The sequence below is a fragment of the Papilio machaon genome, chromosome 12 (genome assembly GCF_912999745.1).
Source record: "Papilio machaon chromosome 12, ilPapMach1.1, whole genome shotgun sequence".
In the NCBI taxonomy this organism is placed as follows: domain Eukaryota; kingdom Metazoa; phylum Arthropoda; class Insecta; order Lepidoptera; family Papilionidae; genus Papilio; species Papilio machaon.
In genome coordinates, this window is record NC_059997.1 from 1018587 (window position 1) to 1045232 (window position 26646).

A 26646-nucleotide genomic window follows, 5' to 3' on the forward strand; every position below is an offset into this window, starting at 1 on the left:
GTTAAAAATTTTATTTCTTTATTTAGTTTTAAAGAATGAATTAGGAAGATAAAGAAACATTTTTCTTTACATTGTAATTTAAAAAAAAAATTACTAAATTATCGATTGCAAGTTCTGTGAGAACGACCATCAAAAATTGAAAGATTCAATAACGAGTTTACTCAACGCATCTCCAGTGAATTGTGAAACTAATCATCCATAAAAGACAATCTCTATTATTATCTTTTCCTTAAACTGGCAATCATTAACCAACTACTTTTTTTGCCACTGCCAACTTTGATCAATGTCACGTGACAGATAACAGTGGACATTGACAGATTTGGTTGACAGTTTATGTCATCAACGTTGTTTTGAGACAATGTTTTTGTGTAGTTTTCGATGTGAAAATAACATAGATTCATAACAAGATTTTCTATTTTAAGTTAAAGCATAGTTTTACCTTAACTGTATATTATAATATTAATTGCTTGAATTATTTGCTAAAACAATATAACAATGGAGGATGGAGATGAAAGTGTGCATCGTTTAGCGGGCTCCTCTGGTGATGCACCAGGTGGTTTAATCATTAAAAAGAAAGACAAACCGCAGGAATTTCAATTTGCCAAACCTTCCTTGTTAGGGTTAGATAAACTAGCAGCGGCCAAAAGGAAACAAAACAGATTAATATCGTTTCAAACAGAGGAAAACGAATCGGAAGAAAGTGAAGACTCAAACGACTCTACAGGAGTTAAGGGACGTAAATATAGAAAGCACAATGAAGAAACACCAACATATACAGGTGGATTATCTGAACAAGCACGAGAACGGATGCTGGAACGTTTACAAAAGTAAATATCTTCATATTTTGTTTTTATCACCTTTTGTTAGTATGGAGCTAACTAGACTAGATCTCCTTGCAATTAATAAAAATAGAGCCACTAGAGTTATGTGATGAGCTCAAAAACTGATAAAATAACATGTAATATAAAATGAAATAACTAGTAAAATAAATTGTAGTACAAATTATTCTAAAACAGTATTTACTTTACAGAAAAGAAAAAGAAACTAAAGAAAAGGGTGTTCACTACTCAACTAAAGAGGAACAGAAATTGAAGTCACGGGATGATGATGATCGCTCATATCTGAATCGCTATGATCGAAGAGACCGTGACAGAGACAGAAGAAGAGATGATGATTATAGGAAAGATAGAGACAGAAATAGAGATAGAGACTCTGACAGGAGAGAAAAGGATAGAGATAGAAGAGACTCGGAAAGAGGTAGCTCAAGACGAAGTTATTACGAACCGAGATTCAAAGATGAACCAAGAACTCCAAAGTTAGCTGAATTTCTGTTTACTTACAACACAATGCATGCTTATAGGTTATGTTTAAAAAAACATCATTTTTGAATCATTTTTTAATGCTTTATTTAGAAGCAGTTGGGTCCCAAATGTACTACAATGCAAATGGTTGAGTCTCTTGAAATGGTAGATGTTGATGATGGGATCACTCTCAAACCAAAAAGGCACTTAAGGATTGATTCGGAAAATATTTATTCCTACTCAAACATATTGGATATAATTTAGTTGATACAGGATCATTATTAAATATGTATATAAAAGTTAAACAGTTATTTTAGAATACTATACATCTTACTTCTTTGAGAATATAAACGGAATTAATTTATTATAACATACTTCAAACTTAAGAAAATAATACTAACATTCCTAATTTAAAACAATTTAAACATACTACATAAAAACCAAGTAGGTTATCAAAAGAGTATGTATTCTGAGATTACCAAATCAACAGAGTCAGTGTTAATACACAATAAGAGTTACATAAATTCACTTATATTTTCAGTCTTAAAGTCCTCAAACCAACGGATAAAACAGCATGGGATGATGATGATGATGACCCTAAAGGTGCAGTAAGGAAGTCTAGCTGGGACTTCCCTACACCACTGACACGGGACTCGAGTTCCGGAGATAGGTCACAAAGAAGTGAACGGGGAAGACCATTGAGAGATAATAAAGGAAAACTATATGAATACTCTTCCAGAGCAACACCACATAAGTAAGTAGATAGTGTTTTATAGCTGTGACTATGTTAACTGATTAAAGTTACTCATACTTAAACCAACATTCCTTCTCCATACAAATTTTATTTCTTAATATTGTGAAATAGTAATTATTATCTGCTGTGGATAATATACTGTACAAATCCATTACTGTGATGCACAAGATTCAGTTATAAGAAAAGGATGAGAAGGAGAAGTCTATTTGACAGAGGTACGGACACATAGAAAGGGGAAACATGCTTTTTCTGTGCATCTCCTCCTCTGTCAATTAAATGTAGACAATGTATGTAATCTATGGATAGCGGTCGGTCTACTATTTTAACGAATCCATGTGGCTGGTTGCTCGTTGGCCACTTAATAATTTAAAAATATACTAATTCCTTGTGTCTTACTAACATCAAGGCGAGGATAGATATAACAGCGCCATCTAGTTATAAAGCTAGTCATTATGCGGAGACTTAGATTTGTAATTGCAAGTTAATTATGAGAGATTAAAAAAATACGATAGAATTGAAAGCTAATTTTATAAAAGTACTAGCTGTCGCACGCAACTCCGTCCGCGCGCCTTTAAACAAACTTAATTAGTAGCCTATGTGTTCTTCCAGACTATGTTCTATGTCTGTGACAAATTTCATTGAGATCCATGCAGCCGTTATGGAGATATCTTGTAAAAAACATCCATCCATCTAAACATTCGCATTTCTAATATTAGTAAGATTAAGATGTGTTCATAAATTTAACACTAGATGGGCGTCATCTCGGCGTGTAGTTGATATAGACGATCCTGACTGGGAGGAGGTGGAAAAGAAACTGGACCGAGCATGGTACAACATGGGTGAAGGTAAAATTCGTTCTTTTTTATCAAAACTACCCTAAATTAAGGGTGATTAAACAAGTGCGGGTTACTTGACTTGACATTTATCTTTGATTTTTATTGCAGATTTACGGTCTGTGTGTGCTTCGCTTTATTATATCACTTTCTAATATACGCAAAGGAATTAGTCACATATTTTTCCACAATATATTTTTCTATTCAGGCTATTACACAGATCAGCTACTTTGCTATGAAGGTCCCATTTAACTCAAACTAGTAGTTTTGGAACAATCTTATAACTGTATAGATTAACTAACTGTCGCCTGTTTTCCGTCCGCGCGGAATTAAAAAAAAACTTAATCAGTAGCCTATGTGTTTTTCCATACTATGTTCTACATCTGTGCCAAATTTCATCAAGGTCTGTTGATCTGTTGTTGGGAGATATCTTCAAATCCATCTAAACATTCGCATTTATAATATTAGTAAGATAAACTTCTAGATTGAATATTTAAGGTTAGGAGACTTCCTACAGGAGAATCTTGAATCTTACAGTGGTAGACTCCAGCAAAAACAACATCAGTTGCACGAATTGTCCTTGCTCAGTGAAATACCACAACCACACAGAAGACAGACATCAAGTGGAAGTAATTCCAAGTACAGTCTGATGAGTGTGATGTCGTAATTTTAGTCCTTCTTCCTTTTCCTTTCCGCCCTTTCTTTATAAGAAAAGGATGGGAAGAAGAGGTGGATTTGATGGAGGAGGATCAAATCCATAGGAACGCATAGGAAGGTTAAAAAATTTCTTTTTGTGCGTCTTCTCCTTCTTTGATTGAGGGTAGGCAACGCATCTGCAATTGCGAATGTCTATGGGCAGCGGTCGCTTCGCCATTTCGGCGAATTCATGTGGCCGCTTGCTCGTTTGTCACTTTGTAATATAAAAAAAAAATATTAAATCTTTCTGTACAGGAGAAACTGATGAATCAGATCCATTCGCGGGTACAAGTTCAGAATACATAGCACGTAAAGAAGAACAGATTGAGAAGCGACGTAATCGCAAAGTGTCCGCCGCGAGACAGCAGATTGATAGAGACAACGAGCTGTGGGAACGTAACCGTATGCTGACCAGCGGTGTGGTACATGCTGTGAATCTGAACAGTGATATGGATGAGGTGAGATAATTCACAATCTTTGTATTAACTAACATACCAACTCAACTATTTAATGCATTTTTCAACCAAATCAATAATCAACTGACAAATAATTGAAATATCAACCAATTCAACTATCTATCAACCAACCAACTTATTAAACCAATTCAAGTCAATTTTACATCAGAAAAACTCTATTATAAATCAATTCTTTTCCATTTTTTAGATAAGTTAGAAATGTTTACTTATGTTTACTTTTGTTATGACAATTTCTTATTGATAAATAACAAACTGTTCGTTTGAAAAAGATTTTAGTAATTTTTTATTAATATTATTTACTTAGTAAACATTTATTTCAAACTAGCTGTCACCCGCGACTTCTTTAGCGCAGAATTAAAAAAAGTAGCCTATGATACTATAAAAGTAGCCCGCGAACATCAGCTACCTTCCCGAAAAAGTCCTGCGAAGATCGGTCCAGTGATCTCTGCAGATTACCTGGAACAAACGCGGCCTTGCAGACAGACATACAACATTTTAATAAATTGCACATCACATTACATCACTTTTTTTTTATAATTTTTTTCTTAATAGATCTTGATTACATACAGACGCCTCAACTTTATTAATCTAAATATATATAAATCTCGTGTCACAATGTTTGTCCTCAATGGACTCCTAAACCACTTAACCGATTATAATAAAATTCGCACACCATGTGCAGTTCGATCCAACTTGAGAGATAGGATAGTTTAAATCTCAAATTTAGTTTTTTTTTTTTAATGCGCGCGGACCGAGTCGCGGGCGACAGCTAGTGTGTATATATGTATAAATACATTGTATGTATGCAATTGCAGGAAAGTGTTGACAGAGTACATCTATTGGTACACAATATAGTACCACCATTCCTCGACGGTAGGATTGTGTTCACCAAACAACCGGAGCCTGTTATACCGGTGAGATTTACTCTATGTTTACTTACAGAAACTTTTTACCTTGACATAATGTTTGCGACCGATTGATTTATTTGTGTACGAATGTCTATGACTTTATATTGAGTATGAACATGTGTATAAAGGGCCTTAGTGTAATGTGCAGTTTGTCTCTGGTAAATATATTTAGGTTTTGGTTTGAAATAAGGTATATATAAACAAGACATATGCGTCGCATTCACCTCTCTCCTCCAAAGCTTTAGCTCTCAGGGTTTAAGCACTTGATTTGCAATCTGTAGGTCCTGGGTTCGAATCCCGCAATGTACCAATGTATTTTAAAACTTTCGATTTACATATGTACATTTATCCGACGTTGTTAAGATGAAGGAAAACATCGTGATGCTGCACATATCTGAGAAGAAATTCATACATATGTGTGAAGTTAACCCGCACTTGGCCAGTGTGGATGACTATGGCCTAGTCACCCCTAACTTGGAGTAGGATCCGAGCGCCTCAGTGGGAACGTATAGTGAGCTGATGATGATATCAATGGTAGCTGGCCCCTCCCTAAGACTAGACCTAGGATTAGATAATAAGCTAGGATGTCTACAAAAATGAGCCTTACAAATAAAATCTTTTATGTAACTTTAAGGTGAAAGATCCGACGTCAGACATGGCGATCAATGCACGTAAAGGATCAGCTCTGGTCAAAGCATTCAGAGAACAGAAGGAGAGGAAGAGAGCGCAGAAGAAACACTGGAAATTAGAAGGCACTAAAATTGGTGAGATTTGTTACACAAATAATAGAAATCTAATCTACTTCCTCACTTCCTTCCTTCCTTCCTCCCTTCTTTCCTTCCTTCCATCCATCTATCCATCCATCCATCCATGTATGCATGCATCCAACCATTCATCCATACATTCATGCATACATGCATCCATCCATCCATCCATCCATGCATGTATGCATCCATCCATGCATCCATCCATCCATCCATCCAAACATTAACATTTATAATATTAGTAAAATTGAGAACACATTTTTTTTTTCGATAAATGACTGAAAATCGTTTAATTTTTAAATTCTTTATTTTCTAACAGGTAATATAATGGGTATACAAAAGGAGAAGGAAGAGATAGACGATGGTCCGACCAGACAGGCGTACAAGTATGCTGAACATATGGATAAAGGTAACATATATATATAAAACATAACACAGAGTATAGTTGAATGGGAAGATATACTGCCTTGCTCACTGTAGATGTCACCATGATCTAGACTGACATTAAATGTACCACAGATATACAAAAAAAATACTTTACTTCACATGTCAAGTAAAAATCTGTAGTCATACCACACACTTCCGTACAAATATCACTTAAAAAATTAAAAAATAGTTCTTTTTTAAGAACAAATCATTTTTCTTAAATCGCTAGAATGACGTACAAAAACTTTGACAGATGACAGATGACAGCTCACTATTGACACTGGCGCCATATAGTCAGAGCTTTCAGTTTTTATAAGAAATTTTAATCACACATGTCACTGACCGACAATGTCATTTATTGTCTATGGATTTATTTTGAAACTTTTCAACATTTAAATTAATGATACAAATATGTCTGTTTTTAACAGCTTTATTTTGATTGTAATTATTTTGATATGTTCACAGACTCAAGTAGCAATTCTATATGAAATAAGTAATATTATTTTTCAGAAGGACAAGAGCCGGAATCGAAGTCAGACTTCGTGAAGAAGAAGACAATCAGCGAGCAGCGGCGCTACCTGCCCGTGTTCGCCTCGCGCGAGGAGCTCATGCAGGTCATCAGGGAGAACAGTGTCGTCATTATTGTCGGTGAGTGACATACACTGACTATACTTGTTATTGTCGGTGAGTGACATACACTGACTATACTTGTTATTGTCGGTGAGTGACATACATTGACTATTCTTGTTATTGTCGGTGAGTGACATACACTGACTATACTTGTTATTGTCGGTGAGTGACATACATTGACTATTCTTGTTATTGTCGGTGAGTGACATACATTGACTATTCTTGTTATTGTCGGTGAGTGACATACATTGACTATTCTTGTTATTGTCGGTGAGTGACATACATTGACTATTCTTGTTATTGTCGGTGAGTGACATACACTGACTATACTTGTTATTGTCGGTGAGTGACATACATTGACTATTCTTGTTATTGTCGGCGAGTGACATACACTGACTATACTTGTCATTGTCGGTGAGTGACATACACTGACTATACATAATATTGTCGGTGAGTGACATACACTAACTATACTTGTAATTGTCGGTGAGTGACATACACTGACTATACATAATATTGTCGGTGAGTGACATACACTGACTATACATGTTATTGTCGGCGAGTGACATACACTGACTATACATAATATTGTCGGTGAGTGACATACACTGACTATACATAATATTGTCGGTGAGTGACATACACTAACTATACTTGTAATTGTCGGTGAGTGACATACACTGACTATACATAATATTGTCGGTGAGTGACATACACTGACTATACATAATATTGTCGGTGAGTGACATACACTGACTATACATAATATTGTCGGTGAGTGACATACACTGACTATACATAATATTGTCGGTGAGTGACATACACTGACTATACCTGTTATTGTCGGTGAGTGACATACACTGACTATACCTGTTATTGTCGGTGAGTGACATACACTGACTATACCTGTTATTGTCGGTGAGTGACATACACTGACTATAAATGTAATAGTACTGCAATAGTCATAAATGACTATGGTTTTAATATTCTTTTAGCATTTATTTTGATAATTACAGTAATGAAGTAGTCTTTTAAGTTTATTTCTCGTGTTAAAACTTCGATTAGGGCCTCTCTTATAATATTAGGTACCAGCTGCTGGCGCAGTCTGATCCTCCTCTCACAACCTTATAACCGTAATGTCAGATTAAGACGTTCCCACTCTAAGCGATCATTTAAGATCTATGAGTGAGATTATATTGAAGATGTGTGTATGTATGTGTATGTGCGGGCAGGGGAGACGGGCAGCGGCAAGACGACTCAGCTGACGCAGTACCTGCACGAGGAAGGGTACAGTGAGCGGGGTACAGTGGGCTGCACTCAGCCGCGCCGCGTCGCCGCCATGTCAGTGGCCAAGCGCGTCGCAGATGAAATGGGCTGCAAACTGGGTATGTATAACTCATTTCAAATATATTAACCGATAAGGTATCTATATATATATAAAAGAAAGTCGTGTTAGTTACACTATTTATAACTCAAGATCGGTAGAACTGATTTAGCTGAAAATTGATGGGGAGGTAGCTTAGAACTAGGAGACGGACATAGGAACTTTTTTATCTTGTGTGCTTTTATTTTTATTCCGCGCGGACGGAGTCGCGGGTAAAAGCTAGTTTTAAATATATTATACAAATATCCGACTCGAATTACCAATCGGATCTTTCAAATGTTATTTTTAGATTTCCATCCGACTTGAAGGACCAAGCTTATTTATAATAATTTTATTTTTACAAATTATCTTTCAGGTTAATAGTAAACGATCTAACTTCCAGTTTTAGGTACAGAATTAAATGTTCTAGTTGAAATATGCTGAACAATCTATACTTATCTTGTGATCAGGTGAGGAGGTGGGTTACGCGATTAGGTTCGAGGATTGCACGTCTCCGAAGACAGTCATCAAGTACATGACTGACGGCATCTTGCTGCGTGAAGGTCTGAGAGAACCTGATCTGGATAACTACTGCGCCATCATCATGGACGAGGCTCACGAACGGTCTTTGTCTACTGATATGCTGTTTGGACTGCTTCGAGAGGTAAGTGCTAGTTTAAACACATTTTTCCACTAAGCTACTAGTGGAAATAGGATACTCTTACTTTACGAGGAGAGGAGTAACGAGATTTAACTAGTTTATGATAAAAATCTATAACTACTAAAGGGTTTTATTTTAATTATTTCAGTTAGAAAGTTAAAAAATGTGTTAAAAATGTCGATAAATGACTGAAGTCTAAACATAGTTAATAAATATTGGCAACTACATGTCATAAAACATCACAGACTGTTAATGGACTGGCTATAAGACGTAGTTTTTGTGCCTATTTCATTTCCGCCATTGTGGCGCTGATGGTGGCGGTTTGCAGCGGTGGTGTGGATTTGAACTAATAATATATATAGAATTAACTGTCACATATCAACAAGTGTGTTTAAATCGGAACAAAACACTGTTATTTCCAAGCAATCGCTTATACAGTTATAGAGATCAGTGTATAATATAGATAGTGGTAGGGAATTACCCTTATCTAGAGGCACGATATTGATGTTATTAAATTACATGCACATTTCATGCACAAAAATTATGACTACAAAAATATAACTGTAGAAAGATAAGACCTCCCTCCATCTTTCTCCTGCAGTACGAACGTGAGTGCATTTCTTTTGCGTTGCTTTAACACACGTCATTTTGACGCAGCGTGACTTGTAGATTTGATCTCAGTTAAAATTTGAAATAGATTTAACTTAATTTAAGTGCCTTTCTATCCTTTTAAATAATTCCTTTTTGTCATTATCTTTGCAACATAAAACTTTTATTTTCGTATAATATTACTAGTTGTGGAATTAAAATTAATTAGTATTAGTAGCCCATTTGTTCCTCCAAACTATGTGTCAAATTTCATCAAGATCCGTTCAGTCGTTGTGTAGATACTTTATGTTAGTTACACTATTTATAACTCAAGATTGGTCGAACTGATTTAGCTGAAAATTGATGGGGAGGTAACTTAGAACTAGGAGACGGACATAGGAACTTTTTTCTGTATATTTTTTATTCCGCGCGGACGGAGTCGCGGGTATAAGCTAGTTTATAATATTATTAAGATGGATGTCTAAATAAAATTATTATTTATCGATTACGTAATCAGTTTATTTAATACAAAAATGCTTCCATATAAATAGAACATTGAAATCTTATACGTACAATACTCTCACAATAATCAGAAACATCTCGTTTTCAACATTTTTATAAATTATCAATACTTAGCAATACTCGACACACGAACAACTATGAAAAACTGATGTAAAATTCTCCCAGTAGAAAGTTCTGGAATATACGAGTTTTCTCATAGTCGTATCTCAAATCACTTCCGTACAAAATCAAGAACAGTCTTATTAATCAGAAATAATGATAAATAGATTTTTTTATTTTAATAGACTTTACATGTTATCAACTAAGCTATAAGATAAACATTTATCCGTATTTTTTAATAGAAATAACAGTCACAGAATCATTAGTCGCCTCATTTAAATGTCAGGAATGTAATTATAAAATTTTGGTCGTAATCAAAATTAAAGCTCTCTCTCTCTATTTAAAATTTAAATAATTTAAATACAATTCAAATATATTTTCGATAATTTCTAGTTGAAAACTTTTTTATCTGTGATTGAGCAAAGAACCTAAATAAACTGAATTATTAAAAACAGATTCGAAATGCTTTTCAAAATACAAGTGGAACATTTTCAAATACAAAAATCAAATATTACGGCAGTTTAGTTATGATTTAACAGAAATCTAGAAAAAAATCAATATCAGTATTAAGATCTAGAATATCAAGTTATGAAAGGACCAAGTTGCAATTGTATTCGAAGAAATAAAAATCGATTTTAATCAAAATTGAAGAGCAACCAGTTAAAATTTCAAGTTATATTAAAATGACAAAACATTGAACAAACTTTAAAAGCTGATACAGATAATAAAATACGTTACTCGATATAAACTCGGTCCTATCGGTAAAAAATCGATATCGTAAAATCGATTCAATCACGCCCGGTGATGTCCGGTGATGCCCGGTGAAAAATAAAAACAATTTAAACATTGTCAATGTTCCGGGGTGACCAGAAGCAGGCGTAGCACGAGCCAGCGGCGCTGCCGCTGGGTGGCAACACTCAGACAGACTTTGCCTTGGCCCTGGCGTTGCTTTGACTTACGAGCATTACGCCCATGTTCATGCCAATATTGCCCCATTTCAGCGACTCGCTTATCTGTAACAAAGAGGATTTATTGTAAAGATTTTGCAGGTTGAAGGCTAAAAATCAGAATTAACAAAAAAATTGTAAGTCCGGCTAAACATTTTTTACTTCGAAATTAAAATGGCAAGAAACGACATAAATGTATTTGAGTTTGTGTTTGACACTTAACAACTTAACTTACAAGGGTTAAGGTAAGAAGATGTTTTAAACGATTTTAATTATTATAAACCGTTTTTTTTTTAGGCTTAATTTCAAAAGCATGAAATTTACTTCTTGTGTTCAAATACAAAGCATACAAAATTAAAATACAAATATAAAGATTTTTGCTTTGGCCGTGAGTTTTTTATCGTTTTTTTGTTTTATTAAATTTAATATTGCATCATATTTTTTTACAATAGAGGCTATTGTATTCGGATAAAACAACAAGTAAATCTAAACCTATAGATTATTAACAATATTATGCAATAAACTATAAAATGAGTATTAATTAAAAAGTAATGGACTTGCTGTAAAAACATTATATTAAAAATTGTCTCTGAGCTGGAAATACCCAACTGACAGATAAAATATCAGAGAGGATTGACATTATAGTTTTATTAATGAATCCCATTATCAATTTTTATTATTAATAATGTTCATTTTAATAAGATATTTTTAAGAGTGCTATGCTGTCACTCCGGGACTGGTATTAATTAACCCAATTTATCTTTGACCTTGCAATGGGGGTCAAATTGAAGACTTTATTTATAGACGGATATGCTTCTTAGAAATGATAAGATGTTAATGTTTATAATAAACATAATAATGTACAAAGTTCATAATGTTTGAATGTTAATGTTATTCGAACTTGTTATCGTATTATTTTATAGCAATTATGAAGTAAAAGTACATAATATAATTATGATTTTTTTTAATATAATAATGACCGTCCATGTAAATTTGAAACCTAATTCTTATGAAATAAAAAAGTATGTATAATGTTGGTCAAATTAAGCATCAAAATTAGTTTAATCAACGATTTCATTAAACTTTAATCAGTTACGAGATAAGAAAGCTATTAATGTAATGAAATTGCAAGAGAACTGTAAAAAATATTTAAACACTCTGTGCTTTTGTAGAATAAGGGTAACAATTTCGAATTAATAATATTTGCCGAATTTTTCTCACGATATTTGCAAATTTTTTTTTAATTATCTTTTATTAACGTCTTAACATCAAACTGTACAAACATAATGAAGGTTTTGATAAAATTACTTACTGGCAGTTTACAGTTTAATTTATTACAAAAAAAAATATTAATTGGGTCTTCCTACAATTCATAGTTCTTAGGATAAATAGTAAAGTAAATAGACTCTACTACTCTTAATACATTACTGTACGCAAGGTTATATAAATAAAATATTTGCATAATCTTTACGTCAAATGTTTGCCGTCACACATTTCTATCACAATTGCATACAACAGAAGCTTTAAAACATTAATTCTCGTATCAGTTAAGAATAAAATTCCAATATAAAATAAGCCTAAGTCACGTTTTGTACGTAATGAGTATAGACTAGTTGGCAATAGACACACAAAAGATAACACACTAGGACAACATTGAACCTCTGAACTTGGGGTACTCGTTTTAAAAGAAAAACCTCACCGGTATTGTAAAGGTAGCCGGCAGATTGGGTCCATAGCGCCGCTACGACCATCAAAAGATGATGATCATAGGTGTTTTCGACGTCGTTAAGCTGATCTGTAACAAAATTTCTACGTTGTGCGATCTCTGATTTTTTCCACTCTTGAGTCCAACCGTCGACCCATGCAATATTTGGCATGACTTCCACGATGCCAGTATGTCTCGACGTTCCCCAAAGTTCTCAGTTTGTAATGAATAAGCCCCACTTTCATACATTTAACTTCATACAATAGCGGAAACGATAACAAAAAGCTTGAAAAATAAGCAACTGTCGAAAATTATGAATTTAAAAATGGAATGTTTACGTAACACTGTCATTACAAATTCATTGCTTTTTAAATTGTAACTACACGGCCAAAACTCATATTAAATTTTTATTAAATAAAAAATATAAGACATCAATGTAATAAAAATAAATTAAGTAATGCTCTTGTAAAGACAGTTTAAATAACGATCAGAACGACATGCAATACTTTGAACAATGCAAACGTAAATTCTAGAACAGAAAACATGAAAATAATCGTGCAAAGTTAACTTGGAAACAAATTAACAATTGAAAGTTCTAGAAATGTATTTGTATGTTGGTATTACCTGTCTCATGCGAGCTTCTTGCGGCGTCTCCCCATAGCGGCACCAATGGACAAAATGTAGCGTGTTGTGCCAGTTCCTCTCGAATCTGGATTTAGTGGCCATGTCAAGCTGCAATCAGGAGAAGCTCCTTAGAAGCCGTTCCACTGTCACTTTCCAAAAAACGAAAGCCCCATGAGGCTATCTGAAATGAGAGGTTTCCAATTCGATCGTTGACCTACAGAGGGAAGGCTAGTTTCAAAAGACGAAAGACCTATTGAACGCGGTTACGAAAGGCAAGCAAACACGATAAGAATGTCTATTCGAGGATTTGCAAGAATTTATGTTAATGTACGCAAAGATATTAAAATATTGGAATTGCAAAGATTCAAAGGCAGTATCTAATAAATAAATCAGACAAACGTCCAGACAATACCTATGTGAAGCAATGTGCATTTGCATAATAATCGAGGTCGTCCGCTAAACCAATCGCTTACACTAAACAATTCAAAGGACTAGAATGTGCTCGGAACAAGAAAGAAATGTTTATCAAACAATGTAGTTTGCACTATTGGGGTATTTGCAATCTTAAATCCGTTACGTTAACTAGTTATTGACATATCCCGCTTTGTATGTTGAAAGGAAACACTTGTTTCTGGCAATTTCCAAAGAATTCCAATACGCAATGTATTTCGATTTTGTAATACAAAATTTAAGTTTTATTTTATTGTACCCGCAATTACGTCGATTGAAAAAATTGGGAATAAACCGATGAGAATTGGAAACTTTTCGTTAATTTTCTATAAAATTACCTTTGCCCTTATGTCTTTTTCGCTGTTGGGGGTCTCCTGTTTGTCGTCAACGTTATTGATTCGTATGACGGAGTCTTTCTTCCAGAAGGCACTCAGGGTGGTCTTGATCACACGTTTGCGCACACCTTTCTGTTGTACAGTGTACACCTCTATCTGTTCCGGGTTCTTTGTTTTTTCTGTTAAATAAAAAGAAAAACATGATTTTATTCAGAGATGATCGCTTTCTGTTAAAAATGATTTGCTTAGCTTTGTGCTTAAGTTATTTAATATTATCTAAGGTTAAATGTTATGATATATTCAGAGAAATTTCCCTAGGCCGGGTCACGGCTGTTTGTAATCGGTTAGCTATTTATTGCTCTTAACTCATTAAAAGGCGCGAACGAACACGCCGTCGCGTACACCATATGAATAGCAAAATGTTATTCACATCGCAAATGACCGCAACAGCGTGTGACTCGAGCTCGAGGCGAAGTTATTTAGTTATTCGGTGTTGCAGTACGCCCCCGCGTCAACGTACGTTATCGCACATAAGCGATAAATTACGATGACTCAAGGCTACCTGTATAGGAATGTAGTTTTACCGCCACGTACCTTTACCCTTCTTCCACATTGCGATGGCATACATGTGGTAGTCCGGCGAGAGCGCGGAATCCGGCGGCAACGGGTCTTCCGCTCGCACCTCCAGCACGAACCCCGTCTCGAGCACAGCGCACAGGATATTCTGTTCATCGTGCTTAAACCACTTGGTCTCCCGGAGCTTGTGTATGGCCACCGACGAGCCGAAGCGCGGCTTCTTCGGCGCGAATAGTGCCTGGGCCTGGCTGCCGAAGCGAGACAAGAGCCCCTTCACCGTCGGCTGCGGCGCGAGGCTCTTCTCTGGCGGCTTTATCTGCTGGAAGCTCCGGCAAGTCACGAACCTCGCTTCCATTGAACCCTGCTCTCTTAAATTCTCAAAACGATCCCACCGCGTGCACTAAGTTGAGGTTTTTAAGGGTTATAGTAATACGTTTGTAGACTCTCACTATGTAGAAATCGCGTTAGAACACTTTCACAATTGACTACGCGTGGCTTCTGAGTTGCGGACACGTCCAACTATACTTCAACACTGGTACATTAAACGCCGCGCGCGTGGCGCTCGACGGTTTTATACGAGCACGGGGGGGGGAAAGAGCGGGCGGGACGCGTCGCCGCTCACGTCGCACCCAACTAGTGACGAGCGAGATCATGTCGATATTGACAATTTAAAAAAACGACTAATTAAGTGGCTACTGTTGATGTAGTTTTCATTTCCAACCGACCTTTATAACCTTTTGAAACAACTTTTACCGTATAGAAAAAGAAAACTTTATTTCCTGGAACGAGTTATGAAAAGTGATAGTAGATACTAACTATACGAACTAGGACCATAAGGAAAGAAACAGAAAATGAAGTATTGGAGATGGTATTTTTTGTATTCGTATTATAAGTTCTAGCACTGTAGCTGTAGCACATGGATTTGTATCGATAAAAAAAAGACGACTTTGGTCCCGGCACTATGAAATGCACTGAATCTGACCTCTCTCGCCACACCTCCTCAAACTCCACCCCCCCTCCCCTGCGTGCCGTACGCCTCCCCCGCGCATCGCTGGCGCCAACCGGTCGTACTTTATATATATTTTTTTAATATTGTACTAAAAACCCAACTTCACGAATGTTAATTGCAACTTGGATTATACATTTTTTTGTATTAAAATTTAACCTTTCTAGAATTCTCAGTGCATTTACCGGTGTAATTTTGTTGTAAACAACGTTACAACTGCCATGCTGCGCCTTCTCTCCCCCTGCGTGCCTCACATTTACAATTTGGCGTCTTGTTTTAAACAAGATATTATTCTCTTTGACAAGGAGAGATGTGTAAAAATTTCGGATCAGCTCCGGACTACATAGTTATAGTACCTATTATTTGAAATCGTTTTAGATCAATAAAAGTAAAGGACAAGATAAGGTCACGGTGTACTTGCGTTTTCTATATTGTTTATTTGGATTTATTTTTTCATAAACTTTCATCACGCAATATAATATGTTGCGTTAACTAAAATCAAAAAATCAATGTTAAGCTCTCAAAAATAATGCTTTCCTGTAACAAAAATTTTAACCTTTCGAATTTGTATTTGTGGCTTACGTATTAGGATTTCAAGCATTTTAAGGCCGAAAGTACTAGTTAAAGAAAAAGTTTGCTTTAAAATTTATTACTTCCTATATTAAACTATATATTTAGAACTTCTCTATATTAAAGTTAATACAAACTCATTCATAGCTCCTAATATATGCATTTTGTATATATTGCTGGCATTTATTTCCGAATAGCGTTACGTCGGAAGTTATGTTGTTTGACCTCAAAACATTTCTGCGGCCTTCAGTAGACATGCTTTTGTCTTTACTCACAACCGATGATGTGTTACTCGACGTACAGTCGCGGACACAAGTGAAACGAAACGGTATTTTTTTATAATAACGGTTATTTTTAATTGTACAATGCACTCCGTTATCGAAACGGTTTATATTTAAATGTTTTCTGTCTTACCATTCTAAACATTATTATGTTTTTCACATATCCTTTTTAAAACATGAGAACAAATCTATACTACGGTATTTGTATTGTGTATCAACAATTATTGTCTTAATAAAAAAAATGATTTATAATTTATTTTAATCAGGTTATTAAGGACACGTGCTTATTTTTTTATTCACCGTATATTGTTATCAATACGATAAACGTGTGATGTTTCCTAGTTATTTTATGTCCTTCGATTGTTTTCTTATCTTCGATTATAATTAACAGGATTATTAAAAACTAATGCACTTTCTAGTCACAAGCACTAGAAGTAAGTTCAAGTACAGATTTAAAATATATAACAGTAAACAAGATACAAGTAGAAAAATGCTCTTAGACAAACGGATAGTTCGACCGAGCTCGCTTTTTCATGCCACTGCCGCGAATCTGTAATCACTAAGTTTACATTTCGTTTTTACAATGTAAAATCTGGTTAACTTTCTGTAATGCTTCTGAAATTCTCCGGTGTTTATTGATATGTTCCTTTTTATTTCGTCCATCGAAGAATGAAATTTCACTTGGAATGCAATTATGTTGATAAAATTAAATCGATTTACTTTAAATCCCGGATTAATGTCTAGAATGGTGATAATCGATAGATACTTAAATGCTTAAAGATAAATAATAATGTCTTATCATGCTGTTTTTTATATGTAAAAATTGTTCATTAATATATAACACAATGGCACAGCAATTTCCATTTTAAACACTTTTTTCAACCTTAATGTAAATTGTCTTCAATTTTACAGCAGCTGCATTTCTTTTCAATTTCATACTTTGCTTCACATTCAATTATATCTTATACTACACAGAAAATGAAATCTAGGAAATTCATTTATCTTCGTTTTTCATCTAAATGTTTAAATTTGATGTACTTAGAGTATTAACAACACGTTTTTTTTATATTGAAAAAGTTAGCGCTTGACTACGATGAGGTGATGATGTGGTCTAAACAGCTAAGTTTAGTTAATATAGCAAATAGAAATTGTCGAGAGATATAGCACGTTACTTTGTGTATTGTTCTACATGTTCATCATCTTCATCATCAGCGCACTGTACATCTCCACTGAGGGGCTAGGAGCATACCTTAAGATCGTGGTGAGTAGGCTATACTCAACAATTGCGGGTTGGTTGACTTCACACGTATCTTTCAATTTCTTCGCAGATATGTGCAGGTTGCATCACAATGTCAATCATCTTAAGAACGTCGGATAAATGTACATATGTTAATCGAATATGATTTGTTGGTGACATGTTCTCTCGTATCACTATTGGCATAGTATTTCATTGCTGCAACATATTATTCTAATTTCACGCCTCACTTTCTTTTCTATTACTGTTTTTGATATGTCATGGTATATTTAAAGTGCTCTTGCTGTATACTTACCCACTTTCCTTTGCTGGCCGTTATTTCTTACGATTAAATACCGTCTGGTAGTTTACTGATCTAGATATGTTAACGTTTAGGTGGATTACTGTAATGGATTTTGCCTTTTCGCATTTGCGCTTAAAGTATGTACATATTTAATTTTAAAAATATAACATTTTATCTGTGAGTTCTTGGTCACAAAATCGATCAGTTATAACTACATGGTTGTGTATTTATTTATTAAAATATCGATTTTAGTATTTTGTAAATAAATTACTTAAAACTTGTGATGTCGACTGTACATGAACATTTTGTTAAAATATAAATTCTGAAATTTTAAAAATTGTGCATTAATACCTCGTGTACATTTTTTTTCTTTATAGTAGAATTTACCAGAAAAGGTGATTATGGTGAATGGTATTTACACAATTTGTTAATGATGTTTACAATATTGACAGAATTGTAAATTAAGTAATTGGTTTCCATACAACTTATAAAAACTCTCCGACTCCGTCCGCGCGCAGTTAAAATGAAAAATAGATGTTGGCCGATTCTCAGACCTACTGAAAATGCTCACAAAATTTCATGAGAATCGGTCAAGCCGTTTCGGAGGAGTACGGGAACGAAAACTGTGAAACGAGAATTTTATATATTAGATAGATATCAAGAATATGTACAAATCTAATACTTCAAGAAGATACTGTAATATATAATTTACCTCAATGTCACATTTCCTATCCCATTTTACCTCTTACTAATATTATAAATGTAAAAGTTTAGATGGATGTTTGAAGGTATCTCCAGAACGGATCTTGGTGAAATTTGAGACAGATAGAGAACATAGTCTGGAAGAACACATAGGCTATTAAGTTCTTTTTTATTCCGCGCGAACAGAATCACGGGCGACAGCTATTTGGTTAAAATAGTTTTCCAAAAAGAATGATAATATGACATATACTCAGTCTCTCAAGACATTCACTCAATTATTGATAGTTGAAACTTAGCTTTGCTATCTCATGTTGTTGTATCTTTCATGTAAATTGATATTTGCGTCATAAAAAACCGATTGCAGTTTTATCATGAGATATAAAGATTAACTTAAAAGCATACATTCACTTTAATTTCGATAAATAATAAATTGTATGACTTAAATTATAGTATATATGACAAAACTGGTGCGTTTACCCCAATGTTATGACGTTTCTTTATATACTACCTAACAAATTTCAAACGTTAATCACGTTTATCATATGTGGCAATTTAATAGCCTTAAAAGTTCTACTTCCTTATATCCATACAACTTATATATAAAATTCTCGTGTCACAGTTTTCGTTCCCGTACTCCTCCGAAACGGCTTGACCAATTCTCATGAAATTTTGTGAGTATATTCAGTAGGTCTGAGAATCGGCCAACATCTATTTTTCATTTTTTTTTAACTGCGCGCGGACGGAGTCGCGGGCGACAGCTAGTCTTTATACATGCATGCTAGTGCCCGCCTGTATGTGTAGTTTGTGACTACATAAATCGTCTAAGAATCCTTGAAAATCTGTGGATTTACTTACGTTTAAGTAAAGATTAATAGAAAGGAATGTTAAATTGCTATTTTCAAATCATAGTTTTGTCGATAAAAAATATACCTACTTTCGTTTTTATATGCACTTACTTCTCCCAACATTATGAATATATGCAAGAGAATTTATTTCGAGGGTCGAGCGCCGGATTAATCAGTTTAAGCAATAAACTATTTGAGCGATTAATTAATAAAAAAGTATGTTAACCACATTATAGAAATGTCTAGAACTTTATTAATAGATTATTATTTGATAAGTAGGGCAACAGTATTAAAAGAAAATCAATCTTTGACACACAAAATCCGTCTTTACTGCGTCAATCGTATGGTCTATAGTTCAGAAAGTAAACAGCCGTTTAACAATGAGTACCCGGGTTCTATTCCTAGTCAGCTTGAACTATTAGTTTTTTTGATTTCTTATCAATGGAATTCAAAACTTAAATCAGATAGTTATCCCGATAGGTTACGACATATTTACCTTCAAATAAATTATTCGAATTAATTTATAACTGACAACTCATTTCCTATGACAAATGTATCGTATTTTCTATGTATCTTGATCATACCATTACTTTATACAAATAAAACATATGTACAACATATTCTTATCTATGTCTCTTTCAAAGAGGATGACAGAAATGGCAATATGTTTCTTTCTATGGCTTTTGGTAGTGAAATCCCACAGATGTGGGATTGAGCTCAATCAGTTTACGAATAAAACACGTCACATAGTTTATCCGATTGAAAAATTAAATATGACGAATTATTATCAACTTGTTTGACATAATATAGTCATACAAATGTATGTGTTTTGTATAACTTCAATTAGGCACGTAATGTGCAGTCTCACAAGTATTGTTTATTTTTCGACACGTACGATTTTGTAAAATCCACACAGTAATTATAGTTTTTAAGCATTTCTCATTTCAAAGTAAGCTTTGAAAATTATTTAAATTCAATAATGTAGTACTTAACCTAAATCATAAGATTTATAAAATGTCTCGTGTTTTATAGTTTAAATTCAATTGAATTCTACAAAACAACCACATTATCTGGTCAGGGTAGACGTTTTCTGGCTCCACAAAGACCGGACAGTGCAGGCAATACAATGCAGATACCCCACCCACGGACTACCCACGAAGATACTTGTACAATTGTCTGAATTGCAGACTAGTTTATATGCACGATTGCATTTAAAATTTATATTCCAATTTTATTGTAAGACTGAGCTTCCAAGTTATGAATATCTTCATATTCTTGGATGAAATCTACTGTTTAATGAATATTCAAATCAATTAGTACTGAAGCCGTATTTCTCAATATTGGCAATATGATTTAAACGTTAAGATATACGAGTATATCAGATTTCTGATCTTATACACCTGTGCCAAATCCAACCTAGTTTAAACTTCGTTTCTGATTCAATCATCAATTCAAACTTCTCAAATTGAGTTGATTAAACTTTTTATACTTACACTGATGCTCTTTCGTATTTTACCTCTTGAATGAAGCAAATAACTAAAGGAAAAGCCTTGATAGCTATCAGTAAGATTACTGTGATCTCATCTAAGCGTACTCTGAGGAAAGTTACCGGGCGACACAACGAGATCCACAGCAATCATCAATCAAACCTGATAAATGTGACACAGTAATTGAAGATAAGGATTTGTGAATTGCTCCAGCGCTCAATACATTCTTAAATGAATTTGTTTTTTCCTCTGCAATTTAGTTTGGTATTCTGTTTATTCTATATTTTCTTGGTTCGATGATTTGTTATTCGATCGAAATTAGTAACATTATTACAAAAAATAATATTAACAATTTGGATATTAATCCACAAGTTATTTATTGTGTATCTTTTGTTCCTTTATGGTTTTTACCTTGGTTTTCATCACCATTCAAGTCTTCTTACACAAGTCTATGTTGATCCTATTTCACATTGGCGGACTTCTTTCTGTTTTTTGTAAACAAAAATAGTTACAATGATCATAACCATATAAAATGGCCACTGAGAAGTGTTAAATGCTAACCTCATCAAGATACGCAATCTCATCTTGGTTTAAAAGACCTGCATACAGTCTTTATTTTTCCTTTTGATCCAACCCTACGTCTGCCATCGTTAATGTAGTAAATGTAGGAACATATACCAATGAGGAATTGTAAAATTGCAATATGATGATTCTTTGCACGATATATGAATCAAGACATATCATTTTGCTTTCGATTTCAATTCGACGTTAATATTATCAGATTGTTTGCACTGCCTTCTCTTATCTATCGTGTTCGCCTTTCACTTTAAATTCCATCTTATCAAGCCCTTAATTTGTTTATTCATTGCTAAGTATTTGTTTACTTTATTCTAGGAAAATTACTTATGACTCGACGCTGTTTTCTTTACACGTCTTATCTTAAACGTAATAAGTGATATGCTTAAAATATTTTAAATGCTCCATTCCAGTTTCAGCAGAAAACAGCAAAAAAATCCTAGAGTTTTTCTCTCTCGTATTCATTTATACTTCTTTATAACTCTACAGTACTTATCTTTAAATTTCCACAAGCATCTATTCAAAACTTACAGGAGTGCCTCCTCAACGAACAGTTTAATTATCTTATCGCATAAATCGACTTTATATATGATAAGATTGTTCTAACAGCATCTGTAGAGGAATTGATTACTATAGATGATCTAATGATATATCAGGTTATTCCAGGGCATCAAAGATGACGCAAATGTGCTGTAATAATTTAAATAGAACAATTGTAACATACATATTGAATAAGGCAAAAGAAAGGGAACGGAGCGGACAGACTAACTACTGTTATTCAGTCCCTTTTATTCATCTTTTTTGTACAGTTGTCTTTTCACCGGTAACTCCACTGTTAGACATAGGCTTTCATCCACAGTACAATGAAGTGATAGAGGTATAAATTGAACGAATGTTGTCGCGTCATAGTATGTATCAGTCATATTTTGGGATGTTAAAACGTTTTCTGCTTAGTTTTTTAATACCGTTTGCTCTATCACGGCAAAACAAGTCGTTTAGATATTTGTACCCAATGTATTCTACTTGTGAAATAATGATTTAAGTTACTTCATATTTCGTTGTTTGTTTCGAAATACGTGTGAAACATTTTAAAAGCGATTAGCTTGTTTGAGGTGACCTAAAATAATTAATTCCGTCATCAAAATGGTGGCACGTACAATAATGAAGGTTAAATAGTGTCGTTTGATAAGTACTTTTCATAAAACGTTTAACTTATTAATGCTTTTAATATAATTTTATTGCTTTATTTGGTCACGTTTAGCCTTTTATCGATACTTGCTGTCGCCCGCGACTATATCCGCGCGCAGTTTAAAGAAACTTAATTGGAGTATGAAAAATAGATAGTAACCTCTTCTTAGACCTACTTAATATGCATATAAAATTTCATAAAAATCAGTCAAGCTGTTTCGAAGTGGTATGGTTACAAACATTGTGACACGAGAATTTTAATATATATTTGTTTACTCATAAACTTATTAACACTTAGGTCTTTGAATGTGTTATTTTTAAGGCAACTTTATTATGACTATCTTATATCAGCAATTACTATAATTTTAAATTATATATTTCGTGAATACTGGCTTTTCTTTTGGTATAGTTTTTTTAACGTGTTTTATGTATTTTTTACTATTAAGCAAATAGCGTGTTGCAATACTTAGAAATTACCACTTTATATTTTTCTCTTGTTATCTTAATGTAATGTTTGTGTAATTTTAGAATCAAAGTTGAGTATTACTGATTGATTTCATAAGTTTATTTATGAGTCACATAATAACATAGTTTATTACTTGCAAAATATTTTTAAATATTGTGCCCAGACCAAGGTACCTCCTTTCTCAAAAACTTTTTTTGTATTCATTCATTCATAAACTTTTACCACAATTATTTTGAGACAATTTTCAAAACTGTTTTGTTAAAATCTTCAATGATGACGTAGTATTTCGTACTGCGTACAATTCGTGAGCATCGTCACGTAAGCCCTGCGAACTTGTAGCCCTTTAGCTTGCTTTTCTAAAATGTATCTTAAATGAATATAGGACGGTATAATTTAGAATGCACCTTTTATGTGTATTGATTGAGGTTAGGAAGTAACTGCGCGTCGTGTATTTTGAACGAAACAAAAAGTGTGATGGATAGATATAAGACGGCTTTAGCCTTCCGGTAACTCGATTCAATGGATTATTTATCGAGGCCGGAGTATTTGTCTAAAGGTTTTCTACCATCTGTTTCCGTTCGTTTGTAAAATATTCCATATGAAAAATAATGGAATTGGTTAGCCCAGTTTGTTCCTTTCGGGAGACCTTTTATTACTTTTTAACTAGATACTGCTAGATATTGGTTCGTCATTTCTTTCAGGAATATTAATAATGCACTAAACAATTTCATGTTTTTACTGCTTATTCCATAAAAAAATCGCTGGCCTTATAATTTAACGTTTTTTATGTTATTTGCTTCAATCTATAAATAGGTACAGAAATGTCGACATTTCTACTTTCAAAGCACAGCATTTATAAACGAATGTTTATCGGTATATTATACAAAGTAAAACGAAGCCGGTATTTACTGTGGTACAAGTTAACTAGGTCGCCTCGCTTTTGTTACTGTTCTCAGTAACATTGTAGGTATGATGTGTAAAACTATCACTGTCTACTTGTCACTTGTCTATGTCATCCTGGTGTCATATGTATTCTTACTTAATCGAGATTTCAGACTATATGTTTATTTTACAATTCTTATATACCAAAAGAGTGAAGACATAGTTGTGCCAGGATCTCGTTAAAAACAATCTCCTGGCTTGGCTCCTTGGCTCTTTATGGGGCGAAGAGTCGGATTATGTTGAGTCGTTATCACGTTAAAAAAAAGAATCATGCCATAATGGAAGTTATCTCTGCTTGTACCTATGGGTTACAGGCGTGAGTGTTATTACAAATACACATTCATGCTCTAATTTGTTCTTTCAAATAAACTCCAACATGTACAATTTATCAAAACTTGTTAGCAATTAATTAACAAGATTGAGCAATGTATGATTTTTGATTGGTAATCAATTTAGTGGAACGGCCATTGTAATTATCTTACTAATATTATAAATGCGAATGTTTAGATGGATGGATGTTTGTTTGAAGGTATCTCCGGAACGGTTGAACGGATCTTAAAAAAATTTTGTACAGATGCAGACCATAGGCAAGAACACATAGGCTACTTATAAATTGTTTTTTTTTTTAAATTCCGCGCGGACGGAGTCGCGGGCGGCAGCTAGTTACATAATAAATATATAACAAATGTAACACAACCAATTCATAACACTAATTAATTTTTCTTTAACTATTAAGCGAGTTGTTAACTAGTCTCTATACCAAGTTTGTAAGAACGGCTTGTCCATTGTTTTAATTATTAAGCAACTGTTTAAATATGGAACAACTGAATCATTCGTTTTTTTGGTGAATTTCACATATAATTTTTTTTTTAATTCCATGCCACTGTTTCTTTACTATTGACATGTTTGTCTCTAGGACATTTTCAGAACAGTTATCTCACTAAATGAATCCTTGAATATCTCAGTTAGCTACTTGTTTATTACTTATTCGTATTTAGAAACGTTAAGTTACTCATTATCATAAGTTAAATGTAATTAACTCTCGTAAGTAATAAGTTAAGTTTAAACTTAACTTACGAAGTAATTACTTTGATAATAAATGACCTACCGAGCTAATATTATTGTACTTGTTTAAAAACACATGCCCAACTTTTTCGACAAAAGGTCCGGTTTTTTTTTAATGTTATTTTTTTTACAAAAGACCTTGGAAATAATACGGCTTCACCGAATACCGTTACAAAACGCACCGTTTCGTGTGGTTAAGGAATGTAAAGGTATGAAGTAGATTATAAACCGTGGCTTTTTGAGTTCAAAATATCTTTGACAAAAACACTGATAGCAATATGTTTTAAACAGAGATTTCGGTCTCAGAAACCCACGGTAACTGGCTTTGCACTAAGTATAATTTTCAAGGGAAATGTTCAAATGTAGCTTATAAATGTATGAACTTCTTAGTTTTGCTTGTCTTGGTACTTAGCTCCTTATTTCAGCAATTTTTCAAGTATTGTTAAATAGAAGTTGTTAAGTTTTCAAATGCTTATCGCGTATTTGTTTGTTACGTAAGCAAACGTAATGCCGACCGCCGCAGCCTTGATTGCGTATCGAATCTATTTTTATGCATCTATTCTCAGCATAATTGTATTCTTTAAATACTCGCAATTGACCGATTTTACGTATACTATTGCATAAGCATTTTAATAAATAGAACCGAAGTTAAAGTTATCTGTTTTTTTTTTTAACAATGTTCTTAAATTCTTCTTCGACTCATTCAAATTGGAAAAATTGCCATCATCTGATATCTTGTTAAGGTCCTTATCAACAAAATCTTCTCGTCAGTCATTTTACTAACGGTCCAGTTTCCAGGGAAGTAACAGAGCGAAAAGTACCAGGCAAAATAAGATGTAACAACTCGACTGTTTCTGCCTCATACATAATTAAATCGTAAGAATAATATTACATTGTTTTAATATTTATGCAGTTTTGTGTTCTCATGATAAAAAATTGCATACAATTATCGCAAGTAATTTTATATTTTTAATATTAACAATAAAACAACAAAAGTATAAAACTTCAAAAATAAAAAACTAATATATAAAATTCTCGTGTCACAGTTTTCGTTCCCGTACTCCTCAGAAACGGCTTGACCGATTCTCATGAAATTTTGTGAGCATATTCAGTAGGTCTGAGAATCGGCCAACATCTATTTTTCATAACCCCCCCTCCATTTTTTAACTGCGCGCGAACGGAGTCGCGGGCGACAGCTAGTTGTTATATAGATTAGTCAAGCATCATAATAATTTGCTAAGAGTTTTCACTCTATAATATTACAGAATTACCAACAGAAACTATGCCAATATTAGGCTTAAAGCCTTACATCGACACAGACT

The 26646-nt window shown here is 33.9% G+C and overlaps 2 protein-coding genes across 3 annotated transcripts in view; one reads left to right on the top strand and one right to left on the bottom strand.

The window, feature by feature from the left end:
* The first annotated feature begins 469 nt into the window (after window positions 1-469).
* LOC106718954 (pre-mRNA-splicing factor ATP-dependent RNA helicase PRP16) overlaps window positions 470-26646 on the top strand; it is a 60399-nt gene continuing 34222 nt past the window's right edge. Inside the window, exons 1-11 of the mRNA XM_045680315.1 lie at window positions 470-827; window positions 1031-1315; window positions 1843-2055; window positions 2806-2900; window positions 3840-4042; window positions 4876-4974; window positions 5603-5732; window positions 6052-6141; window positions 6669-6806; window positions 8021-8173; window positions 8622-8815. Of these exons, the coding sequence (XP_045536271.1) occupies window positions 496-827; window positions 1031-1315; window positions 1843-2055; window positions 2806-2900; window positions 3840-4042; window positions 4876-4974; window positions 5603-5732; window positions 6052-6141; window positions 6669-6806; window positions 8021-8173; window positions 8622-8815 (1932 nt within the window). The 5' untranslated portion in view covers window positions 470-495. The remainder of the gene's footprint in view (window positions 828-1030; window positions 1316-1842; window positions 2056-2805; window positions 2901-3839; window positions 4043-4875; window positions 4975-5602; window positions 5733-6051; window positions 6142-6668; window positions 6807-8020; window positions 8174-8621; window positions 8816-26646) is intronic.
* Window positions 10851-15212, bottom strand: LOC106718955. 2 transcript variants are annotated; one of them, XR_001357399.2, is made up of 5 exons: window positions 14677-15211; window positions 14086-14261; window positions 13298-13405; window positions 12668-12763; window positions 10958-11034 (listed from the first exon to the last, which is right to left on the bottom strand). XR_001357399.2 is itself a non-coding variant. In XM_014513166.2 (4 exons), exons 1-4 carry the CDS (start codon window positions 15011-15013, stop codon window positions 10939-10941), a joined length of 717 nt encoding a protein of 238 aa, XP_014368652.1. In that variant the 5' UTR covers window positions 15014-15212; the 3' UTR covers window positions 10851-10938. The 2 variants fall into 2 exon arrangements, 1 of the variants encoding a protein (XP_014368652.1); XM_014513166.2 differs by lacking the exon at window positions 12668-12763 and having other exon boundaries at window positions 10851-11034; window positions 14677-15212.